Consider the following 25,125-nt stretch of genomic DNA (forward strand, 5'->3'; position numbering starts at 1 on the left):
CTGCATAAATGTAATTCGTATTAAATTAGCAAGAATTAGTTCTGCCAAGGGGGAAACAGATTACTCTGTGGAGATCAAAAGGCATAATAAAACGAGGGAGCTGAATCTCAGGCACTGAGTTTCCCAAATAAGGGAAATAATGGAACTCATTAGTTTTTCTCCTGCCAATCTGTAAATGTACATCACTGTGAATCACTAATGTGCAGTGTGAAACATCCAGGGGAATGTAAATGAAAGGAATTGGGAGAACTGGAAACAACCAGGTAGTATTTTTAATACACCTTCACCCTGATTCTCATCTCGTTTGCAACTCGTTAGTGCAGGGCTGGCGCACTTACAATAGCCACTAATTTGAGATGATAGCAGCTCTCAGGGAGCTGCCTTTCTCTTTAATCTGAACAAAGCTGCTTCCTTCCCTCCGCAGGCACCGTCTCAAGACTCCAACTGCTCTGAGGTGACAGGGAATTTTATGCTGTATTCCTTTTCTCTGAACAGAGAAAGATAGACCTCAGCCACTCGAGCACCCTTCCACCTCTCCTGATCCTTTCCTTTGCAAATAGCCTCGGAGCTGAGAATGACGTAATTGCCGTCCTTCCGGTGCAGGGAGAGTTTATGGAAAGCTTTGATGTTTTCCTCTCTCTCTTGTTTTTCCCCCTTTTTTTTTTTTCTTTTATTTATTATTTTTTTCTTTGAAGGCACACTTGTCACTCATGGCTAGGAATGAGCTCTCTGAATGTCTCCCTCCAGCCATCTACCAGCTTTGAGCCTGTTATCACCATGAGTAGGTCCACTGAAAGCAGCTGTGTGGCTGCTTTGAGCTGCTGCGACTCCTGCAGGGAAATGGCTCCATGGTCACTTAACCTGAAAGCAGAGAGAGGTTGGAATAAAAGGATGAAAGGAGGGCAGCAAAGCCCTTGTCTCACATGCCAGTTACCAGCACGGTGGTGCCAGGGAAGATGAGCTTCACACCAGAGGTGCTGCTGCCACATCTGTGCTCTTGCCTGGGAGAGAGAAGGCATGTGGGGGTGGAAAGCCTGAGGAGGTGATGCAGAAGTAACAGGAGAACTTGGCAGTCTGCGGACTCTGAAACTTCTCCCAGGATGCTCTGGAAGAGGCAAGGTCTGTGCTAGACGTAGATAGGTTAGGATAAAGGGGTGGTTTAGACTGAAACAAGGGTTTGGAACCTACAGCAAAACATTAAACATTAAATTCCTCCCTCCCCCTCCCCCCCCTTTTTTTTTTAATGGGAGTAACAGTGAGTGTCTTTGATTTATAATTTCTGCTATGATCTAACTTATGATTATGTTTGATAGTCATGATTAGTTATCAGATGGAAGCCAGGCACTGGCAGAGGACTTAGAAGGTGCTTTGAAGAATTCTGATAGCTGCTGGTAAACAGTGGGATGCTGAAACACAGCATGAGTAGAGGGAGATCTCATTTAACTTGCAGGTCAGGTCCTGCTGCCATTGCTGAGCTATGGTGGCAGGGTGGTGTCAGTGGGAGTCCCATTTAGTGCAAACCCAATTAAGCAAACAAGCTTTTGCACCAAACACTCCCACACCTGGCAGAGGATGCACCTGCGTGCTACTAAGCTGTTACAGCACAAAAGCAGTGCTGCCTGGGGTGAGGCTGTGCTCCCCAGGTGAAAGCTGTCACAGCTCTACCACTAATTGGCAGTGATGGGTTTGGCTGTCGGGCTTCCCAGGGGACTGAGAGGAGGATGACATGGCCAAATTCCAGGCCTCGTTTACAGAAGGAAGATGAAGGTAGGCTGACATGTCCTGTCTCAGAAAGGAGGGCTTCCAGCAGCTGAGGTGGTCCCCTGAGCCCTGCTTTTTCAGCCTGCCATGTGCAGCTGCCACAAGTACTTTGTGCTTGGCAGTGTGACAGCTGCCAGGACTTGCAGGGCTGGGTGTGGCTTTTGCAGAGGAATGTCACTGCTGAGTGTTATTTATTAGCCCCTGCAGAACACAGTGGGATATGAAAAGTTCGGGATGAAAGTGATGAAAGACCCTTATCTGGATCTGTACACATAACTGGGCTGTGCCTGGCTCCCCATTTTGCACTCTGGTGGTTTTCTTCCTGGCATGATGTGCTTTGCAGTTATCTGCCCTCCTGTACTCTCCCCTACTGCTGGGGGTGAGGGTGCCACAGGCTGCCTGCAGCAGCTGCTGGGTGTTGCTTTTGGTTGGATGACTCAGTTCCTCTTGTGCTGCAGCTCTGCAGCCCTAAAAGCAGTGTATGCTAAGTGCTGCACTGCAGCCTTCCCTCTTCTCTCAAGATTAGCATCCTTCATCTGAATCCTCCACTCTTCAAACTGTTGTGCTCTGTTCTATATAGGTTATCAAAATACAGGCAAGAAATAGACCACAAACTTACACATTATTTGAAAGCTCAAGCTTTATTTTGTGATCTGTTGCGTGTCACGTGAACATGCTTTGGCTTAAGCCCTGATTAAGGTGACAAGTTAGGATTGCTTGATAACCCCCAAACCTAACAACTGCAGCAAAAGTAACCAGTGCTAAGTACAAATCTATGGCAGGTATGGACACCTTTCCTTTAAGTTGGGTCTGTAAACCTCAAAGAGGGAAAAGTAGTAATGTGGAATGCTTGAATTACATCGTGCAAAGAGCAAGATTAAATATGCAGAACTGCTTATTTTAATGAGATGGTTCTTCCCTGTTTTCCTCACCTGAACTGGATGGTCCACAGGAAGCCTGTTTTTCTTGTTATATCCTCAAGGAGAGACTGGAATGTTCCCGTGATCATCGGTGCTATTTCTTAGCTCTTAGGGCTGCTGGGACAAACCTACCAAAGCATCTCTTCCCATGGCACTGTAGGTGCTACCTTGGACAGATTAGGGTGGTGGAGGAGATGACACCAAGGGTGAGGATAAGACACTGATGTGGCAGTGACACAGCAATACTGTACGTGGTAGTGGTCATCCCTTCTGGTTTCCTCACTAGAAGGTGTGCCTCATCCTAAAGGGATTAAACACAGGCTTACACAGTGACCACAATGCTTAACATTTATTGTTTGTCAGTCTGGAAATTGTTTTTCCAGGCTGTTGTGACTACAGCAGGAAGGTGAGCTCTTGTGACACCCCCAAGAAGTTCTGCCCTTTCCCTAGGCTGCTTTGTTCTCTAGTTTGCGAACCACATGAAAGGCCTCTAAAAATTCACTGAAGTCAATATAGCCATCTTTGTTGTAGTCTATGCTCTGGGCTAACTTGTCAATGGCTTCATCGTGTGAATGAATTCCCAGGTAAGAACTGAAGATTTTCCAGGTCTTGCGGAACTCATCAGGAGAAATCAGACCTACAGGAAACAGAAAACAGGTTGCTTTTTCCAGTGCTTTTCTCCTTCCTACGTCCACGCACATGTGCACATTCCTCACCTGCTTAGCAGGGCTTCTCTGGGATTTTTTTGTTATTTCACAATTCAAGTACAGTTCTAGTGCAGAAGGGAGAAAGCCATCAAAGTGACAACAGTACTGTGTGAAGACCTTTTCTTGAGTTAGACACTGTCCCTTATATGGGTACAGCATGACTGCTTAAATTAGCCTTCACTAATTCAGAAAAATGACATCACCTCTGGTTCCTCTCTATATAGAAGCCTTAAAAGGAGGAAACACAGTGGGGAAAAATAACTAATATAGGTTTCCAAGGGACACTACAGTGAGTTACTGAGCTTTACCTGACTCATCTTCATCTATGATGTTGAAGATCACCTGCAGATCCTTTCTGTATTTGCACAGCGTTTCCACCAAAGTTGGCTGAACCTGGTTTTGAAATCACATACAGGAAACCATTTAGACCTTGGGTTTGGGTTAGCTTAACTGACAGAACATGTACTATTATCCAAATCTATTTTACCAGTTTAACTTGACAAATGTTGGGAAAAAATCCTCATGCGTGAGTTCGAAGGAATGCTGCTTTATGTCTTGCCCCAAATCAGCTAAAACCTGTCACATATGGTGGGGTGGGGGCTGGTGAAGGAGCCCTTCACGCCTCCTGCCTTCAGTAATTATTTGTGGAAAAATTGATAATCTGGGGAAAGCGCTGTACCTCACACACTCATGAAACTTTCATTAGATGTATATGAATGGGTCCTGCTGCGTAGAAAAAATGGCGTCGAGCTCAGTACCAAAGAGCTACGTACCAAAGCACTGTGCAGTCATGCAGTAACAACTGGACTCTGTAGAAGAGACCTCATCTATCGTGAGACACCTAAACGCTCATCTCCAACTGTGACTTCATTTTACAGGTGCCAGAAGCGGCTCCGAGCACATCTGAAAAAGCTCATCTCAAAAGAGTGCTCACGGTAGGATTTGTCGCATAGCTCCTCAGCTACCTTATCAAAATGCCCTTGAGAGTCACTGGAATGTACAAAGCAGTTCTAGCATGTGATTCATCCAGCCTATTTTAAGACTCTACCTTAGCAGGGAATGATGATTTGTGCCTTTAGAAATGCTTATTTCTCTCCAGTAACTATAAAAGGAAGCTAGGTAACTAGTTCAGATGCAGATCTCTACTGGATTGGCCAAACCACTGCCTTGCACATCAAGCTGCACTGAAAGCTGTTTCTCCAAGATTTGGAAGGATGTGTTTTCCTTCTTACCTGATGCATAGGACGAGCTGTGTCCATATAGTAAAAACATGACATGTAGTCAACGTTTCCATCTGGATCTGTCTTCACTAACCGAGACTTCAGTGTCCTCCAGGGCAGTTTGAGTTGTAAGACTGACTCCATCACTGCTGCCCAGTCACTGACAGAAATCCTGCCTGATGGGAGGGGTCAGCTCATGGTTACAAGCAGGTGTGACATAGCACAGATGAGACCCAGCAACCCCAGCATGCCTTCTGACATTGTTTTACAACACTCACAAAACAAATGTTTTTTCCTAAGCAAGGTAATAAAAGCAGTGAGGTCAGACATTTCCAGAGGTCCCTTCCCACTGCAGCAATTTTGTGATTCTATTATGACTATCAGCATGCTTTAATGCCTTTAGAGAAAAACAAATTATGTTATGAAGAGTACTTCAGATGTGAGTTGAGTTGCAGCAATAAAGACAGACATATGTGACTGAAAAGCCAACAAGCCAGAAATATCTTCTTCAGTTGTTCAGCAGCCAGAGAAACAGTACCACCACCCTAGGGGCACAGATGACAAACTAGTCAGATGAGAAGCCGTCAGGAGGAAAAGTATTTTTGCTAGATGTTGTATTTTGGTTACAAGTCAACAATGGCCTCTTCCTAGATAAAAAGGCTCATGTCTCAATTTATCACTGAGCTTTCTTCAGCTGATGGGTGAGCATTCCCTTCTAGTGGAGTAGCTGCATAGCTTCACTGAAATAATAACTCCCAGGCTTAGAAGACTAGTTCTCTCAGAGGCCCCAGTTCCCTGGCTGACACCTGAAGATGCCCCTGATGGGCTTCTGGAGAAATATTTGCCAGCTCAAACTTTGTCTGGCAGCAAACACTGTTTATTTGCTCATGTGCTTCAGTTCTGTTGTTTCTCCTACTTAAAGCTCCCCAGGTTGTTCTCTAGGGCTAAGTGTCCACTAACAGACATCCTGCACTGGTCAGAGAGAACACACGACAGACCAGGCTCTGCCTTCCTCCAGCCTTACATAAGAGCAGGCAGGACCCTTCTGCCACCACGGACATTCAGAAGCTGTTTTCCCCGTGGTGGTGAGTGGACGGAGAAATGGTGTTACCTGTGTTGTTGCAGTCATACTTTGCAAAGGTATCCATGAGTTTTTGCTTGTGAACAAAAATCCTCTCTTGTAAGGTTTGTAAAGCAGACTGTTCAATTGTTTTCACCCTGGAACAAAAAAGAAATCAAAGCAGATCATTAAAGGATATAAATCCTCCAGCAACTTATGCATTTCAACATTCATTATCAAATTCTGTTCTTTAACAGGCAGTGTTGTCAGGGTCATACTAAAAGACAACATGGAGGAAAAACAAAACAAAGCCCTAGAAGAATAATCTGAACTTAAGAGATAATCAAGTTTATGCAGGTAATTCTAAGCTGCTTTGCTCCAGTAAATCTGGCCACAGTACTAGGCATGGCAAAGCTGCAATGATAAACTTTTTGGACTCCACTCATAACAGGATTTCTCCAGATTAACACTGTAGCCTTAAAGCAGACCTGACGGACAGGTGCAGGCTCTTCAGAGTCCCTGACAGTAGTCCATTCTTAGCATTTACCACTTCTAATTGCCTTTGGAAATTTCTCACAAAACCTGGGGGTACTTAAAATGCATTTTTAAGCACTGATTTTTAAACAGGAAAACAGAAACAAAAGGGAAGATAAATTATGAGGTTGATGTGAACTGTGATGTAAACATTACTGCGAATGTGCTGAAGGAATAGCACAGGGCAGGGTGGAGTGGGGGTCAGGGAAAGGGTCTGCACCACAGGGCGGTGGGCACAGAACGGGATGCACAGGGCTGTGGGCACGGCCCTGAGTGCCGGAGTTCAAGGAGCGTCTGGACAGTGCTCTCAGACATTGGGTTTGGTTTTGGGTGGTGCTGCGTGGAGCCAGGGGTTGGACTCCATGATCCTTGTGGGTCCCTTTCAACTTGGGATATTCTGTGACTCTATCCAATTACAATGAAGCTACAGATCTGTGGCAGGTGCTCATGCTCACCATAGACACAATGCATCTTTACCTCTCCCAGTTCTTCCGTTTGCCTGTGCTCGTGCAGACTTGGTACTGTACAAAACGGGGAACCAGATCAGGATTCATTCGGATGTATGCTCCCCGGTTGCTCCCCTCTTCATAATAGTTAGAAGCAGAAAATATAGTGATAACCTGCTCGTAGCCAAAAGAGAATAATACTTCTTGAGACTGATTGCTAAAAATGATCTTAGAAAAACCTGCAGGTTACAAAATGAAGTGTCTGTGTGTAAAGCCAGAAATCAATACTGATGCCATTCACCAAACTGCTTGTACTTTTCCAGTCAGAACTCTACGCCAGTGCTTTTGGCCTGCCACAGCTCAGAGGGCAGCACAATAGCATGCTATTGTGGATACATCTAAGACACAGCTCTTTTTGAGGATTTTTTCATGGCCTCTCAATACAGCATGTCAGTAAGCAGGGCCAGAAGAGAAATGATTAAATTAAAAAGCTTCTAGAGCCTAGGAGCATCTCTGTGCTGCATATATACACATAATTGTCCCCGGGGATTTTGTTGATGTTGATAAGTAATGAGCCAGTACCAACTCCCTAAAGTTCCATAAGACTTCTGTGTTTGTCAGAACTCCATAATCAGTGCTAACATCTATTAATTTAGTGCACAATTCCCCCAAACCCATTTTGAAGAAGTCACTCATATTCTACATTAACTCCGCTGACAAGTCTACTGTGGATGTGCCTGTGCAAATCACATGCTTTCCACAGCAGCCTCTTACCTTCCCATCATGTGTGAGGTCATAGCCGTTCAGCTTAAATTCATGAGACCTGATTAGCATCTTCAGATTATACTTTTTAAGCAGCTGCTCAGTAGTGTCAGGGCCAAAGCAACAACCTGCTCCTCGACGCCGGTTCAGATTACAGCCGTGTTGTTTTTTTGGATCACTCCAGAGAATGTCCAGGACCTAGGAAGAGCAAACTCAAGAAGGACTGATAGTAGGTGAGGACTGATAGGCTACAGATGCCTGAACTAGTGGCCAAACCAAAAACCCCAGGCTACTGAGAGAAAACACCTGAAAGAAGAAGCTTTTCTTCCTTCTTTCAACTGTGCATTCCTTCAGGCTGAAACTTTCGTTCTTTTAAATTACAAAACATATTTAGAGTATGCGTTAACCTTTTCAGATGCAATATCTTCTCAGAGATGTATATCTCCTTTCACGGATGAAATTTCCAGACTGGTAGATGCATCAGGAGTGGTGCATGGGCAAGGAGAGCAAAAGCCACCGACACATTGCAAGAGGCATTTCCTATTTCCCAGCACAGACTCAGAGGTCACCCATGTCAGTGGTTTTACCTAAACTAAGCTTGGGCATACCTGTTCTAAACATGGTCAGAGCTGCCCTCACAGCAGCTGTAGTGTCTTTGGTTAGCTTGTGTTCCAAAACAAGATTTTACATGTCGGCATTTTAGCAGAGTCAGAGACACGAGGATGAATTCTCAAGGTTCAAATGTATTAATTCCAGCCTGTAGCAAACACTGGGCAAAATGTTTCTGTTCAAATCTCCCTGGAAAGGGTTTATGGAGATGCATTCCATTTCCCATTTGCTGGAGAGCATCAGATTAAGGGGGTTGTTCCTGCCCATTATGTTAGTTTCTAGGTCAGATGCATATCTTGGGAAATCACATTTTCAGAGATTTGCTTCTCTAGAGGCAAAATGAAGCTGTCTGCTCCGTACAGCAGCTGTCTGAAGGGAAGTTCAGAAAAATAAACATACACAACTCAATTTTGAGCTTCTAAATTACTATGCAAATTAATCTTTCTGAATTGTCACGATTTATTAAATTTCAGCATGACAAGCACTCCATATTGCCTCTGATATTCAAGAGGAAACTAACAGCCAGAGGACAAAAATTTCCTGCTCTGAGTAATCAGCCTGTAGGTCTCTGGAATGGGGCTTTTTGGAAACTATCGGCATCCAGCTGCGAAAACCATGGCCAAAGAAAGGTGCATACTATCACAATTGATGACCAAGTCTGACCTATTTTAATTGACAACTATGTACGTACTAACAGACCTACCACACGGGGGCATGCAAACACATCTCATTCAGAGTTTCTTCCTCCTAACAGCTGAGAACCGAAACCACGGAGTAAATTCTATTTTCGAGGCATAAAATCACATGCCTATATTACCGGGTGTACAAAAAGCATCTAAATAACAACTAGCTGGCTACTATACTTCCCAGAGCAATGGATTTCCTATTCGGAGACAGACCTCCCAGACTCAGACGTGCCCTCTGAACGCAGCCCCTGCCACTGTCATAACTGGGTCTTGGCACCAGGCTGTTTTTGGTTTCACCTACTTGTTTCCGTTCCTCCTCGGTGAGCTCTGGATGTGAACTCCATTGGGAAAGCTCAGGATAGCCCAGTGGGATGCCTTGTATTTTCACTTGGTTCTTTCTGTCTGTCTCTAACTTTGGTAGCTTCATCAATGTTTTCAGCTTAAAAAATAAACACAGAACATTGGAAGAGTCACCAGAAAATAAAGATGATCCATTCCCTTTTCCCCTACCCAGTCTTTAATCCTCATAATGCTCTGAACTCTCAGGTTTGGTGGAAGCTGCAGGTGTTTGGCACCAGCAGATATTGTGCTTTTCATCTGTCAGGCACCAACCTCTTCGGATGTGCTGGCACATCCCTATCATGGAACATCACCCAGTGCAAGCCACACTCAGTCACGAGGTCTCACTGCACAGCAAGGACAGCACTTGGGCTCAGGGCAGATCCCAAAGTGCCCACCTTTGCTGGAAACTGAAAATGCACATATAATATTGAGGATGAAACTGTACCCACTGCTGCTCTGATACAGTAGCATGCTGCTAGGTTAATTCAGCTGAAATCAGTGGAGTATCAGGAATATAACTATAAAATTCTTGAAGTATTATATCAGTCCTTTCACTGTTAAATATGTTTAATTGAGATGTATGGGCATCTGCTTTTTTGGTGTTGTGCGCTGTGGGTCCGACAAGACCCTTTCATGCAGGTTTCTCCAGGGAATATCTTTTTTGATATTTCCTCACACTATCTCCTTTTAAAATACCACCAATAACATCCAACAATTTAACAACAAACAACAACCAATGCAAAAAATTATTTCCTGGTGCACTGACAGGGATTTGAAGACCTCTCAGCTGCCACCTGTACCAATTAAAAAACATCAGTCAGTCTGGAGTGATACTGCCCTGAGCTGTGGCCTGTGCATGTCTCATTAGCAATACTCTCCCCTGGAAGCACAGTCAACCTGTTAATTCTGTAGTGCATCCAATACAACCAGCCCAGCCTAGGTGAAAGTATGACAACAGCTGAGACACCTGCATCTATAGCTAGGCACCCAAATTCAGTGTGCCAGGCTCAGTTTCATTGCCCTTCTTCACACCTTTAAGAAACAAACTGAGCTACACTTGACTGACCAGTAAAATTGTTATTTCTGTGCTAGAAATTGTGAGGGTGAGATTCCATAGGCACTTGGAACACAGTGCAACTGTGTGGAGCCAGGGGTTGGACACGACGATCCTTATGGGTCCCTTCCAACTTGGAATATTCCATGGATCTATGAATCTATGAGTTGTTGAAATACCTATATCTTGTGCCATCTGGGATGCTCTGCATGCCTGTGAACCAGGCCTAATGGAGATCGGTGGAAGAGATCTGCGAGGACAACTTTCTCCAAAGGCAGTGGAAATCCCCTGAGCCTTTGGGAGAGCTTCCATAGAGACCTGCGCTGGGGACCTGTATCTGAACAATGGTAAAACCCAGATCTTCAACTCATCTCCTGGGTCTACATTAATCATAAGGAGCCTAAGCACCCAGCTTACAAGCATTCACCTTCATTTAGTTGTATAAATCTTCCAGATCAAAATCTACACCATTTTCCAACGATTTGAAAAGCTGTATTTGCTCATCATTTCGGAATAAAAACCACATGACTCCATCTTCTAAATTCAGGAAAAGCAGTCGTTTCTGCTTCCTCAAGGCCAGCTTTCGAGGCCTGCTCCTGCGGGAAGGGCTCTCCCACATGTGCTGCCATGGGAGCACTGCAGGGTGCAGAGCTTCCTACACAGAGCAGATGGCAACCACACAGCCCCGGGACAACAGGCGGTGCTAAAAAGATGCAGCTACATTGGTTTCTGAAGTGTTTAGAAATGCCTGTGAATTAAGAACTTTGCATACGTTCTGGCTCATGTGTCATCACTGCAGGATGGAGGTATCTGACGTGTGTTCAACTATTTTAAAATCAAAAGACCCACGTCGTTTTACAGCAGCCAATTAGCTCCCAACACCTACTGAAATCTCCCTTTCTAAACACTGATTCTGAAGAAAAACAAGACTCTTCATTCCTCACTTGCTTTAGAAAGTAGCCATTTTCTTTCTTCCTACAATCAACTTGATTTTAGCATTCTTACTGCTACGTTATTTAAAGAAAATAAAAGTACCATCACATGAAATGCTCGCTTACCTTATTTCTCTCAAGTAAATTCAGGGAATCCAAATCTGTGGTGTCTGAAATTCCTCCATGTACAATAAGCACTTTGTTATTAACTAAAGTGGCAAGGGGAAGCCAGCTGAAAATGTCTCGCAGATGATACAGAATTGTCATGCCATGGACCTGCAAAATGTACTCTTAGATTAGATGCTACTGGGGGAAGATTCTGTTATTTTTTAGCTCTACATTTTGTTGAGGTGCCTGCAAACACCTGTATGAACAGTTCCACCCAAGAGACACATTGTGCTGCAACACCAGCCAATAGGATCTGAAATTTATGCTAAGAGCCACTCAACTGTCCCTGCAGCATTTCATTTTCCTTTCACTTCTACCTCTTCTTGTGCTTCTGAGTGGCCTCACCAATGTTATTTATTTCATCCCATGGATCGCTGAGCACAAAAGGTTAACAATTAAAAGTTATTTTGTCAGTTATTCCACTGAAAATCCAAAACAACTGTAACTACATCACTAAAGTCATTCCGTACTACGTCTAAACTGGTTGGAAGTTTCCTTCTTCAGACAGGTTTCATTTTACGTCTGCAATACTAAAAGAAAATACAGGGAAAACGGGAAGAGTCTTACCTTATACTTCTTCAAAACTTCTTTAGTGAAGCCATATCTGAAAACAGGACAGCATCATGAACTGGGTGTGCACGGTTTTTTTTTGCACTACGGTGATTGCCAAGAATTTTCCATCCCTCTTTTTCTCCTTTCTGTCTCACTTCAGTGTAAAAGTGCTTTCTTCTACTTTGTCTCAAGAATTGAGTTAAACCAATTCTTGGGATCGAGAACAAAGTCCAGACCAATAATTTTTAAGCAGCCTTATTTCCCTCTTAAAACAAATAGCTTAACAGCTTACCTTTGAGAATTTTCAAGGAACCAGACTGATGTTGGATAACGTTTCCCACAAAACCTCCAGAGACAGCATCACCTACCACATCTCTTTTCCTCCACAAGGGACAAGGAATCTAATCCCTCATTCTTTTAACACCAAAGCATCCTTGCTGCAGGGGGCATTTCCACAATACCCTAATTTTCATCATTTAACTAAAATACAGTCCTTCCATCCATCCCCTTCCCCCAGATTTGGTGCTTTGAAAGTCTCAGTGAACCCATTGAATTCAGTGGACTATGATTAGAAATGCCTACTCAACTGTCTATACGTAACGAGGATGTTCTTTGCTTAAGCATCTTGAAGGTGCAAAGCTCGACCAGAATACCCAGTAAAACACTACTTCTGATTTAGAGATCAGATGTTGGCACAATGAAGGACTAGATATACCATTCCCTCTCATCCCTTTAAACCTACTTCATGTTTAAGATGTAGTCTTCATGGTTTCCTCTGTTCAAGTGAAAATCATTCGGGTAGATAAGAAGAAAAACAAATAGGATTATAAGTATTTCCATAGAATTTTTTCCTCTGTCAACAAAATCGCCATTAAAGACATAAGGGTTGTTTTCTGAAGGCAGACCATTCTGCAGAAGGAAACAAAAACAAGATGTTCAGAGACTGCAATGCTACTGTAATAAAGGAAATATCATTTCAAATGAGATCACCTTGCTAGAAACCTTACAATAAACAAATGAATGAAAATATACATCTTGCATAATACGGAGCTATTAGGGAACAGATGACCTCTCTAATTGTTCTTATGATGCTGCCTCCAATCCTTTCCTATACCTATTAAATTAAATTGAAAGGGACAAGTAAGAACATTATTATTGTAATAAAATATTCTTTTCTGTTAATGCAACTGTTGCCAGGAAGTTATGCTCTTGCAAATAGAAGGGAATCATTCATTTTGAGTGTATGACATGAAAAATTACCTTCTGATACAAATCTGAAGGTCCTTATGTTTCCTTATTGAATAAGAAATCAGATTTCAGATATTTACACTGTTTGCAGTCTCTGCTTCCAGAACTCTTAAGAAATACTAGAGCCCAGACCTTAATACAGGACACCAAAGAAATTTTTTCCAGTTGCTTTAATCCTGAAATCTCCCCCTCCTGGGGAGACTGCACATACACATATTTTTTATCTTTTTTTTTTTTTCTGGAGATTCAGAGCAATGTTTTATTCTGAATAGCAACTTACCAAAAGCTACTACTGTGAATTGATGGTACGTGTTGTAAGACTAGTTATCAACATGTCGATAGGTGCCACCAGCCTACAAAAGGCATAGCCTACACATGTAGACTACATGTAGCTTCATCATTTCCAGTCATGAGTATTGGAAATATTCTTCATTTTTGACTTGCCAGGTAAAGGAAACCTCTGTTTTCACAATTGGCATTGACAAGAAAAACCGACAGAACATCTACAAAATGTTGTGACAACAGAGGCCACTCTTACAAGATCAGACAGCATTGCAAAGCATCCTACTTCACAAATATGGCTGCTGCCCCAGCATTGTTTATGGTGCAGCCTCTGACATGTCAAAAAGGTGAACAAGTTGCTCTCAAGTAGCAACTTGCTGTTGGGTATCATTACAGTATCTGCTGGATTAGTTATTAACTAACTTCTGTTTTTTGCTCGCATTCTCTACAGCTTCAGGCTATTTCTATCATTAGCAGCCATTTACCAATCTAGCTTAGCAATACAGGCCTTAAAATCCAAGTGCTTGAACAAATTTAGAGATAACAGAGCAGTTACTTCCAGGATAGCTCTGTTTTACCTCCCAGGTCTGGTTTATGAAACTGATGTGAATCATACTCTGGTTCTGTTTCAATATGCAGTTCCAAAAGGGAAGGTTGCCTAATTAAAATAACAGCTAAAAGACTACAGGCCAACGACTGGCTACATGTAATTGGTTAATAAGAAAAGCAGAGGCCTGAAGAGGCCCGATTATGTTTCAGCAGGCTTCAGGTATGTCGCTGGACAAAACCACCAAGCTTCCAGCCAGCCAGTATCAGATATTAAGTGTGATGATCTTGGAAGCAGAGGGAAATTACATCATTTAAATATCTGGTTTAATCTGTGTCTGTCTCCATCCAATGCAGATGAATATGCAAGGTTCAGACACAAACCTTTTCCTTCAGAAAACTCAGATCTGCCAAATGAAAGGTGGTGATTCGAACTAAAGATAAAGGGGAAACTAAATACAGGAAAACTGTGTCTTCAGTTCAATACACAATTGTGGAAAAGAAAGCCTGGAGCTTAACTTTTTTTCACATCAGTAAAACAAATCTGTGCTCTTTAACTTGAAAAGTGAGTGACAGTTCAGGGATATGAACAAACTACCCAAGGTATTTCCATTTCGTGCAGACTATGTAGTTATTCTCAAGATTACAAATGTTTTTAAACAGATAGCATCCTTTTTTGCTTGTTTGTTTTCTGTAAATAAATAATAATGAAAGACACTTTATCAATGGAAGAGTACAAAAAAGCCTCTGCATTTCTGTCTTGAGGACCAGAATTATCCATAGTGTAGTGTCAGTTCAGGAACTGTTAGCTCCGGAGTTCAGACCTTAGTCAGCAAGGAATAGAAAACATGAGCCAAACATTCAAGACATGGAAAGGAACCCTCCCTAGGTTCATACTCTAGCCCTACATTTGGAAGCAAGCATATTTCCTGGATCTCCTCTCCTGCAGTGAGCAGGAGGATAAAGAGAAGGAAAAGCCATGATAGAGACACAAACCATCGAACAACTTGGATGGTGTGTGTGTATGGCACACATGGACAGTTTTAAGTGATAAAAACTATTAGATGCTAATACATATTCTGTAAACCAAAATGCTACACCACAGACTGCCTGCTTACCTTATGGAATACCAGTAAAAGATCATCCAGATTTCCATGTAAGTCTCCTGCAGGAAATAAAAACATACACATATATTTAATCACAGAAGAGGGAAAAACTGGAATTTTATAAGACTAGAATTATGTAAGTTAGTCCTAGGAAGGTTTTCCTTGTGTTTTCGTTATTAATTTGAATTGTCCTTAATAACATGCCCTATATTAGCATTATATCAGCTTCATTTTAAGGTACATGAAGAAGTTGCTTAATAAAGTCTAGCAATTAAATATTTAAAAGAGCAGACAAGCTCTCCAAGCTAGATCCAAAGATCAGATCTGCAACCTAGGTAAGAGGTCACTCAGGGAAATGGAAGATGGGCCAACACATTATCAGCCTGTAACACAGATTAATACTTCAGAAATAGACTTCTAAATACTAGCAGGTTTGAATTACTTTTTCAATTTTTTTTTTTTTTTTTTTTTTTTTTTTTTTTTTACTTTGTCTACTAAACAAAGCACAGTTGAGCAACAGTCCGGTTCTGGCCCAGTTTTTGGTTACTGGAGGTAGGATCTGCTGGAGGGACTGTCAAAGCCTACATGCCTCAGAAGGGCAAAACTGTCTCATCCTGAGGTTTATTTCAGAACAGGCAGGGGCACCTCACCACAGCATGGCAGATCCCTGCCTCATCGCTCCCCTCAGAGCCACCCTCCTAACAGTTGTGACTCACCACCCCCAGGCCACGGCATGCTAGTGAGCTTCCTCCACTGGAGGTTAAGGAATGACTGAAGGAGACATTTTTAATGGCTTCCATGCAAATTTTTCTTGATGATAAGCCTGCTGAAGGTACTCTATGGATTCCTTTGGGTGACGATAGATTTTAAAAAGGTGTGGCCGCAAACACTTCAGAAGCATATTTAATTGGCATTATTTGTTTGAAATTAGAAGGAAATTGGGGGAGGCACTTGCTTTAAGGAAAATGACAATTTTGGACCAATTAGCTTTAAAAATGGGTCTTCCATATTCTGCAGAGGAGCTATCTGGTTGCAAAAGCTGTTAGCTCTAATGGCAGGAAGGGGAACACTTCAGATGCTACTTGCACAGCATAAATGAGATACGCAAACAACAGAGGGGTGCTTTATTATTGATTAGTTAGCCACACCCTGTGTAGCAAGCAAATGTGAGTCTGTTTCCTGCATTCAGAGAAAGATTTTGGTTGGTTTGGTTAACAAATTATTGTTTATAAGAAAATATTATTTAAACAAGCCCTTTCCTGGTAAGCAAAGTTGGTGCACGACCACATCTTAAAACCATCCATTGCTATTTTACATGTGTCATAGTTGTCTCCCCTACAACGCAGCACAGACACAGCTGTCAGAACTGATGTCACCACTCCTGTTCTGCAGCTACTGCTACCTGTGGCACACTAGGATACCACATCCATTCATTCATAATCTATGAAAACATAATAAAACAGATGGCAATGAGCTCTTAATTTTTCACCTTGTGACACGTCACACCATTATGAGAGACTAATTTTTTGGTTGTATGAAGACCAGTGTATCCTTTTGGGTCCCTTTAGTAACAAGGTTTATTATACATTTCAATTTGTTCTTGATGGTCATGCTATCAACAAAGGGCCTCATCTGCCTTTTCTACAACACTTTCATTAAAATCATTGCTGAGTAAAGTCTCACGATAAAGTCTTTCTCTCAGTGGTGAGAATCACAGTACTCAGAGTGGCATTCTAGAAATGGAACTGCAGGAATATTTAAGCTGCACTGCAGTGTTAGCTGAATTGATACTGACTCATTCAGAAACTTTTAACGAGAAAAGAGGAAGGCAGGGACTTCCCTAAATATACCCGGTGTGATGCAGAGCCTCATTTTTTTAATGGTGCTTTTTTTTTTGTTTGTTTGTTTGTTTCCATTTATGCATTTGTTAAGGGGAAAAAAAAAAAAAAAAAAAAAGAAATTCCCACCTCACTCTCCAACTAGTTAGAATATCACCCTTCAGCCCAAAGCAGCTATATTCCCAGTTCTGTTCTTACCACAGATGGTTATCTCCTTGAAGTAGGAAACTGAAACATGGGTGATATTTGGCTTCTCCTTGAGAAGTCTCCTGGTCTCATGTAACAGCTGCAGTACATAGCGGGGATGAAGCAGCTATGACAAAAACCACAGGGAGAAGAGGAAGATATTTTAGGAGAAGCTCGAAATCTGCTTTATTAGCACTACACACACATTGCGAAGGAAGCTGTATCAGATCATTGGTACTACAGACCTCTCTAAACATGGATATAGGCTGCTTGGTTTACCGCTGGGAATTAGGAGTAGCTCTGCATTCGCTTCCCAGTGAATGGAAAAGGGGCCCTTGGTAAACTTGCTGTTCATATCTTCCCGTTTTATTTCTAGCATCTCGTTTCTACTCTTCTCATGTACAAAAACAGTAAGAGAATAGGCAATGGAGCACTCAGAAACATGGCATAAGTTCATCTCCTGAACATAGCTTATCAAAAAAAAGGATCTAATTCTAAACAAAATGAAAAACAGACAAATAAATAAAAAAAAAATCCTACTAAAACCCCATCCAAAGGCCATAAATGATATTTCAGCAAATTACACAAATAATAAAGAGAAGGAAACTCCAGTGAAGGTTGACTTGTTTAGAATTATCTTCCAGCTCATTGTGAAGACATTATATGAATGAAACGTTCAAGCTCCAAAAATTACTCTTTTCAGAGGGCATGTAGCTTCTGGCTCCTGTAATAGTGCTCTTCTGGTCTCTGCTAAAGCTTGGTCAGTCTGTGGCTTTTACAACATTTAATTCAAACACTGATGGATGGTCTACAGACTGACTTGCCAAGATGAATTTTCTTGAAATAAACAAAAGAGGGCAATTATGTGTAATCATTTCCTTATTAAATGCCAGCCACAGAAAAGTGAAGCCTTGAGTGGGCACATTCCTCATGTGCTTTACATTGTGCTACTTGTAAGCTCAGCCTTCACTGAAAATTAGGGGAAAAATAAAATATTATTCAGTAAATTGAAAGCAAAGAGTGACTGTTATCCCTTATATAGCACATTGTTAAGCACAAATGACCACGAGTTCAAACAAAACCGTGTCATGTAAAGCAGTGGCAGGCAGAGCTCATGAAATCTATGCTAGCACATTAGCCATGCTTTATATTCACTCTCTCCAGGGTCCTGTACATTGGAATCAGGTGATTAATCCCTGCAACTCAATCATCCTTAAAACCTTGAGGGGAAAAATAAAAATAAAAGGACCTTAGGGCACCTTTCGCAGTCCTGTCAGCATCCTTACTGACACCCTGACCGGCAGCTGCTGAGGGTTCCCACTGCACATTCACTATAATCTTTGTTCAGAAAGAGATGCCCACCAACTCCTGCCCCTCCCAGCACTGGCAGTGCTGCAGCTACACAGTGATTCAAACCCAGGGACTGAGAAGTTCTTTGGGTTTTGTCAAAGTTACCTACTGGCCAAATTAGATTCCTACAGCAGCTCACCATGTACCTGTGTGATCAGTGAGGGTTTACAGGAAAGAGTAATGGGATGGAAAGGAAGGTGGAAATATCTCCCTGGACACCAGCTCAGTCCTTTATTGCATTCAACTGACGGGGGAGCTCCAAGTGGATAGAGATTAGTAAGACAAGAAAAGCAAACAAACAAGAAGCAGTTGCAGTGTACCTGTCGATTCTTGAGCGCATTAAGAAGAGCCTTAGCATGTGCAATATTAAGGGGAAATGAGAGTCGTGGTCCACGATAGGAGTCTGGAACATCAATCTTTTCATACTCAATTACATATGAGTCTGCATCAGGAGAAACATGGGAGCCACTGGAAGTGTGAGCAACTGCAATGAGAGGGAAGAGAGATGGGAACGTAGATGCTCCAGCAGTCCTATAAAGCTGTAGCAACATGAGTAGAACAGGAGAACGTAGTGGATGCTCTCTTCATTGCAGTGCTGGAGGAGCCAGCTCCTGCCTTGTTCAGCAGAGCAGCTCCAGGCCTCCTCACGCTGATCCACAACGCTAAACAAAAACAGAAATAAATGCAAAACTGGCAAAAACACTGTCCTAACAGGCAGCAGCTGAGGTCAGGATGCAAAATACTTTGTACTGGAGTTGTGGAGCAATCTGTTCTGTTAGGCAATGAGAATACAACCTGCCATAGACTTTATCCTCCCACAGAGTAAGGAGATTCAGAAGCCATCACTGACCATCCAGTGACCATCTGTTTATAGTTCCAGATTATGCTGTTAATATGGGTTTTAAAGAGTTGCTTTTATCTTCTACATAAAAATTCTAGGCTAACTACCAGCAGTACACTGAATATTTTAAAAGTCAGCAGCTAAGCAGTGTTCCTTCACGGCAGACTGCAAAGCACTCCTTTCTGATACAACAGAGAGATAAAAACATCTGCCATAAAACCACTGGAAGACATAAACAAAAACAGCTTCTCCTGATTTTCCTGAACATGGAGAAAGCAGAAGCATTGCTCACTGCTTCAATCCAATATTTTCTTAGCATACCCAGGATACATAACAGTGAAAACTGATTTCAGTGTTTGCTCCTTGCAGACGGTCTTTGTCATCTCTTATTCTATCAGAGAGACCTTGAGCCCTAAAGGATGGTGTTCTGGAGGCTGCTGTTGCAGAGTTGCTTGTATGAGACTACTGGAAACACTTTTTGCTGTTCCTCAGACCACCCTAATTTCCATTCACTTGCCAGTTCTGGCCAAAGGCTCCCTTCAGCTTTCTCCTCCAGAGCCAGCAACCCTCCCAGTGTCCCCAGCCATGCAGACACCCACAGCAGGCAACCCTTCCCATCCCCTTTGAGAACTGACCTGCCTTCCTCACTGCCTCTGCTCCCTGCTGGCAGGTGCCCAGGCATTACTCTGCAAAGTATACCTCATTTTCAGGATGAGAAATCAAAAAATCAGTTGTGATCACAAGCCTGGAAGTCTCTCACATCTCCTCAGCCAGTCTTTCAGCTAGATTTTAAGGGTTCTTCCTGCACAGAATGTCTCATCCGGGAGCAAGCAGTACTTCTTCCTGTAATGGATGTCCCACTGCAGCCTGAGATTAGTGTGCTCTGGCCTGAGAGCAGCCCACCTTGCCACAAGCCCCATGCAGGGGACTCAGCACTCATCTCATTTAATTATCTTCCAGCTAGAGCTGTCTTGGCTCTTTCAGTCCATACTGAACAACAGGGACAACGGCCTTAGGCACACTGAGTTCAGACACCTACCTTAAGACCAGATGAAGCACCCTCTGCATCTCTTTACCAACCAGAGGGAGCACAGGGACACCTTTTGCTATGCTCTGAGGCTGGAGGCCTTGCCTGAGGTCAGGAGCCCAGCCTTGGCTGCTAGCAGCCCCCATAAGGCTCCGGGCTCTGTGCAGGACAGTGGCCATGCTCCTTGTTACACAAACACAAAAGCCCAGGAAGCACCTCTGGCTCCCGAGGAGTGCTCAGACACTGGACATACTCCCTGTAAAACCTTGGAAAATGGTTTTAAATCACAAGCACAGCAAGGACAATACACACATAGCTATGTAACATCCCAAACAGAACTCTAATTGCACTGACATCTTAAAGAGGATGAGAGGATGATAAAAGTTTCAGAATATAACATAAACAACCACATCAAAAGCACCACTGTGTTAATGAGATGGTGACTGCTTTCCTCCTCTGAATAAAAGACATTTGGAACACGACGATTAAAAAGAGAGAAGTGGCAAGATGAACAGAGATGACAGGTATCACAAAATCCTCACTTTCTCATCATTGCATACTGTGAAGAACAGGCAACCTGTGCTCTGGTAAGAATATTAGATACTAAATTATTGGAGAAGGCTCTTGAACAAAATGCCATCACCTTAATTTAAGTGACAAAACACAGATTAAGAAAAAAAAGAGATTAAAGTGTGGTGGGGTTTAGAAAATACTTGGGAATAGCAAAGCTAATTTGAAGCCTCTCTGCTTGCCACGTTTACACTCTTTTATATTAAGACTGGGGCTTTTATATTAAGACTGTGATACAGCAGAAACAGAAGCAGTTCATTAATAATCCTTCTGGCACATGTTTTGCTCAAATCTCTGGGGCTGGCACAGGAACTGCAAAGGTCACTCAGAGGAGCGGGCAAGAAAGAACCTGAAGTAAGAGATGCTCACAGCCAGCAGTTGGACAAACGTAACTGCAAACCACACAACAAAAGTTCAACCTGCAATTTCTCATTTAACATGTCCAAAAAATCCAGTACAAAGGAGGCCCTAGGCTGTCTCTCTATTGATATGTATCTTACAGAATCTTTCTGCACTTTTTGGGGTTTCAGTATTTCTAACGAAGGGCATTTATCAGAAAGGGAGGAAAAAAACCAAGAAACGACCACCACAACCACACTGAGACAAAAATAAAAGTATTTGGAGCAACTTCAGTCCTAACAGATGAAACTTCTGCACAAACAAGACAGACAGGATAATAAATGTTTCCCAATAAAACATGCTTTGTCAGATGCACCAGCTTTAACTACCTGCATGACTGCTAATACCTGCCAGACCAAGGACCAGGTCACTCACGCAGTGGTGGCAACAGACTGCCCAAGCACCAGAAAATCACTGGAGCACTAAGGTTCCATTAGTTCCTTCTATCAATAAGCACAGTTAAAAACGTAGATAAATCAGTCGTAAAATATGTTTTAATATGATAACAAAATAGAGATGAACACAATTGTACCAAATTTAAGACCAGCACTACAACTTTCTGAGTCACTCAGGTGAAAAAGGTGAACAGAGGTGTGCCATCAGCATCCAGAAGTAGTACATAAAGAAAATCAAATGCTGCTCACTTCAAGTTTGCCATTTCCTCCCCAGGAAGTTAAATACTTTTTTGCACAATGAGGTGGTAATGGAAAAAAAATAATCAAAGGAAGGACAACTGTATCATTGGTCTTAGCTTTGCAGCAAAGCTCAAATGTCATTTCTTTTTCCACAGAACACACAGAGGCACTCTAAAGTATTGAAGAGAGAAGAACTGCAGTTTCTAACGGCTGTCATTAGAACACTGAACCACACACCGTTCTGCTGATGGTTTTAGCCTGCTATCAAAGTGCCTCGAGCAGCCTGTGGCTGAACCAGATGAAGGAGAAAGCATATTGTCTCGTAATTCAATAGGATGGAGTCAACACTTCACAGGACCAAATTCTTATTGTGATATTTGGGAAAGCAAATCTCAGTCCCAGCATGTGCCACAAGTTCTAAACATCACACTGACATTATCTCACATTACCTTTTCCCATATAAGGTTTTCAAACAATCTCTGTGTTACTTTGTTTTTTCTCCTTACCTTCACCACGATGAACACGGTGCTCCAGCATGAATGTGAAAAAGTTGGACAGCTGGATAAGGAAAAAAGCAAACAAGTACTGATCAGTTTAGGGGATTCAGCAAGCATTAACATTCTCTTTCCTTAGTCAGGTACCACCAATTTCCCATTTAGAGGGAGCTCAGACACTACTGTATGTTCCCAGAGCATTACCTCTAAATGAGCAGGTTGACAGCATAAGATTGCATACAAAATTCCAAAGCCACATCATGCTGCTGACATCTTGGGTGTCATTCATCTTGCCCATCATTCAGATTATTTGTCTAAGCTTCCTTTATAGTCAAGAGAAAGAAACAGCTATAATTCACCTAACTCACTTTATACTGATGCTAGTCTTAACACAAAGCCCTGTAAGTTCCTAATTCCTGGGACTGATTCTCAAGAAAGCCCAGGCTGATATGCTGAGATACTGAAAACTCTATTTTTCTATTGCAGATAGCTTGCCTTGCTGATTCTTTTAAGGTCACCCATGCAATGACTTAATGTAAGGGCTTAACATAACTGCCTGTACAGGAAGAACTGAAGATTACACACCTGTGTTTGCTCTTGCTCATCAGCATATTCGATTGACTCAAAGATAGTGAGAGAATAGCGGCGACGGACCTCTAGCTGGGCTCTTTTACAGCGGTACCATCTCTGGATTAACACACTAGCTTTTATGGCTGTCAAAAGAGAAAGCAATGGATCACACATAATTCTTTCTTGACTTGTTCCTTATCTCTTGTCCTTCCCTCTTTTCCAACACACTCAACAGGATGCCAGTAAGTAAGTAGAAAGAGCCAGAAGTGTCAAACGTCTGCCTCCAGCCCTCAGCTAACACCTCACTTCAGGGAGTTTCCCTGGCTACCCAGCTCTGAATAGCTCAGCCTAACACACAAAAAGGTCTGTATGCTTTTGATCTTGGGAGAACGAGTCAGAGCAGCTGCAGGGCAACATTACTGAAGCTACAAGGCCCAAAGGAATATAGTGATGTGAGCTCCTGACACTCCAAGAACCACTGCCTGTTTCTGAGCAGAAAAAAAACAGATAATCAGGAGAAAAAAAAAAAATCAGGGAAAAAAAACAAAACAATACACAAAGTGCTCTCCAAAACTCCAGGGTTTGATACAATCATCACTGCAACTTTGTGGAAGAGAAAAAAAGAGAAAAGTGAGAACAATACTAACATCCTAAATATGCTGGTATTTTGCTGCAGCTGCCAAAATGAACAGCTGATGCTAAAAACAAACCAAAGCAACAAATGACAGCCAACAGTTTGCACTGATGCTTATGCTTTTTCCTGCAAAGAAAAGCTCTGCGCTGGAGAAACATTGGTTTGCAGTCATCAATTATTTCAGCTGATCACAAACCTCAGGGATTATGAGACTAGGATGAATGGCACCTTCTGCATGGAACGATTTCTTACTCATGTAACTGTCAGATTAGGAAAAGAAAGACCTCTGTAGAAGCACAATTCTCATAACATGCATAACATTACGGAAGCTTTTTCATATATAAAAGCACTTTTAGATGCCATAATAGCATGTTGTTTCCTTGTTTTACCACTAACAACTATGTAGTACAATTAAAGTGCTAAAGTTCTCAAGTCCAGACAAAGCCAAAATCAGTAAGGACTGCAGAAATCTCACCCCTCCTAAATGAAAAAGGTACAGCTCTTGCACAACTAGGAGCACACTCCCTACCATACATAATCTCTAGGATCTAAATCTCTTCCCCTCACCAGACCTGACAGCAAGGCTGTCATCAGCTTTTCTGGTTAGAAAAGTTCCCAAGGGGCAGAGCAGAGCCACCAGCACAGAAACTAATTTCTAGCATCAGAGCCATTACAATCCCAATAAAGCTCATCTGGGCTGCTCAATGGTCTGGCCCTGGGCACTTAACATGGCACAATCTCACAGGTATCACATAAGGCAGGTATATGTTGACAACTGTGCTTAATGTTGCAAATCTAAACTAAATATTTCCTCTCTTTTATATATATATTATTATTATTGTTATTTATTATTATTATTATTATTATTTTTAAATGTACTTATTACTATGTTGTTATTGTCAGGACTAAACCAGAACATAATTTTCACACTAGGCTACAATGTACTCCTGGGCTCCATCAAAAGAGAGGTGGCCAGCAGGGACAGGGAGGTGATTGTCCCCCTCTACTCTGCTCTTGTGAGGCCCCATCTGGAGTACTGTGTCCAAGTGAGGAGCCCCCAGTACAAAAAAGACAGGGAGCTGTTGGAGAGGGTCCAGAGGAGAGCCACGAAGATGATCAGGGGACTGAAGCACCTCCTCTACAAAGACCAGGTTGAGGGAGCTGGGCTTGTTCAGCCTGGAGAAAAGAAGGCTGCGGGGTGACCTCATTGCAGCCTTTCAGTACCTAAAGGGAGCCTACAGACAGGAGGGGAATCAACTCTTTGAAAGGGTTGATAACTGCAGGACAAGGGAAAATAGTTTTAAGTTGAGGGAGGGGAGATTTAGGTTGGATGTCAGGGGGAAGTTCTTTACAGAGAGAGTGGTGAGGTGCTGGAACAGGCTGCCCAGAGAGGTTGTGGATGCCCCGTCCCTGGAGGTGTTCAAGGCCAGGTTCGATGGGGCCCTGGGCAGCCTGGTCTAGCATTAAATACGGTGGCCCTGCCTAAGGTGGGAGGGTTGGAACTTGATAATCCTTGGGGTTCCTTCCAACCTAAGCCATTCTGTGATTCCATGATTCTGTGCAAAATCCTCATTGCTAAAAACTGGGGTGTGCCGTGTTGAAAAGCAGGGGGCCAATACATCAAGTTTTTAATTAAACCTTTATGC

General features: G+C 42.5%; 1 protein-coding gene across 1 annotated transcript in view; it reads right to left on the reverse strand.

The window, feature by feature from the left end:
• Positions 1-2,383: 2,383 nt before the first annotated feature.
• Positions 2,384-25,125, reverse strand: part of PPEF1 (protein phosphatase with EF-hand domain 1) — a 28,792-nt gene continuing 6,050 nt past the window's right edge. Inside the window, exons 4-18 of the mRNA XM_003203063.5 lie at positions 22,861-22,988; positions 22,288-22,339; positions 18,630-18,793; positions 16,972-17,086; positions 14,948-14,994; positions 12,496-12,662; positions 11,769-11,805; positions 11,160-11,309; positions 9,007-9,144; positions 7,423-7,608; positions 6,680-6,822; positions 5,720-5,826; positions 4,621-4,784; positions 3,697-3,781; positions 2,384-3,318 (exon numbers count right to left, since the gene is read on the reverse strand). Of these exons, the coding sequence (XP_003203111.3) occupies positions 3,128-3,318; positions 3,697-3,781; positions 4,621-4,784; positions 5,720-5,826; positions 6,680-6,822; positions 7,423-7,608; positions 9,007-9,144; positions 11,160-11,309; positions 11,769-11,805; positions 12,496-12,662; positions 14,948-14,994; positions 16,972-17,086; positions 18,630-18,793; positions 22,288-22,339; positions 22,861-22,988 (1,874 nt within the window). The 3' untranslated portion in view covers positions 2,384-3,127. The remainder of the gene's footprint in view (positions 3,319-3,696; positions 3,782-4,620; positions 4,785-5,719; positions 5,827-6,679; positions 6,823-7,422; positions 7,609-9,006; positions 9,145-11,159; positions 11,310-11,768; positions 11,806-12,495; positions 12,663-14,947; positions 14,995-16,971; positions 17,087-18,629; positions 18,794-22,287; positions 22,340-22,860; positions 22,989-25,125) is intronic.

This window comes from Meleagris gallopavo, chromosome 1, assembly GCF_905368555.1.
Source record: "Meleagris gallopavo chromosome 1, MGAL_WU_HG_1.1, whole genome shotgun sequence".
Classification (NCBI taxonomy): domain Eukaryota; kingdom Metazoa; phylum Chordata; class Aves; order Galliformes; family Phasianidae; genus Meleagris; species Meleagris gallopavo.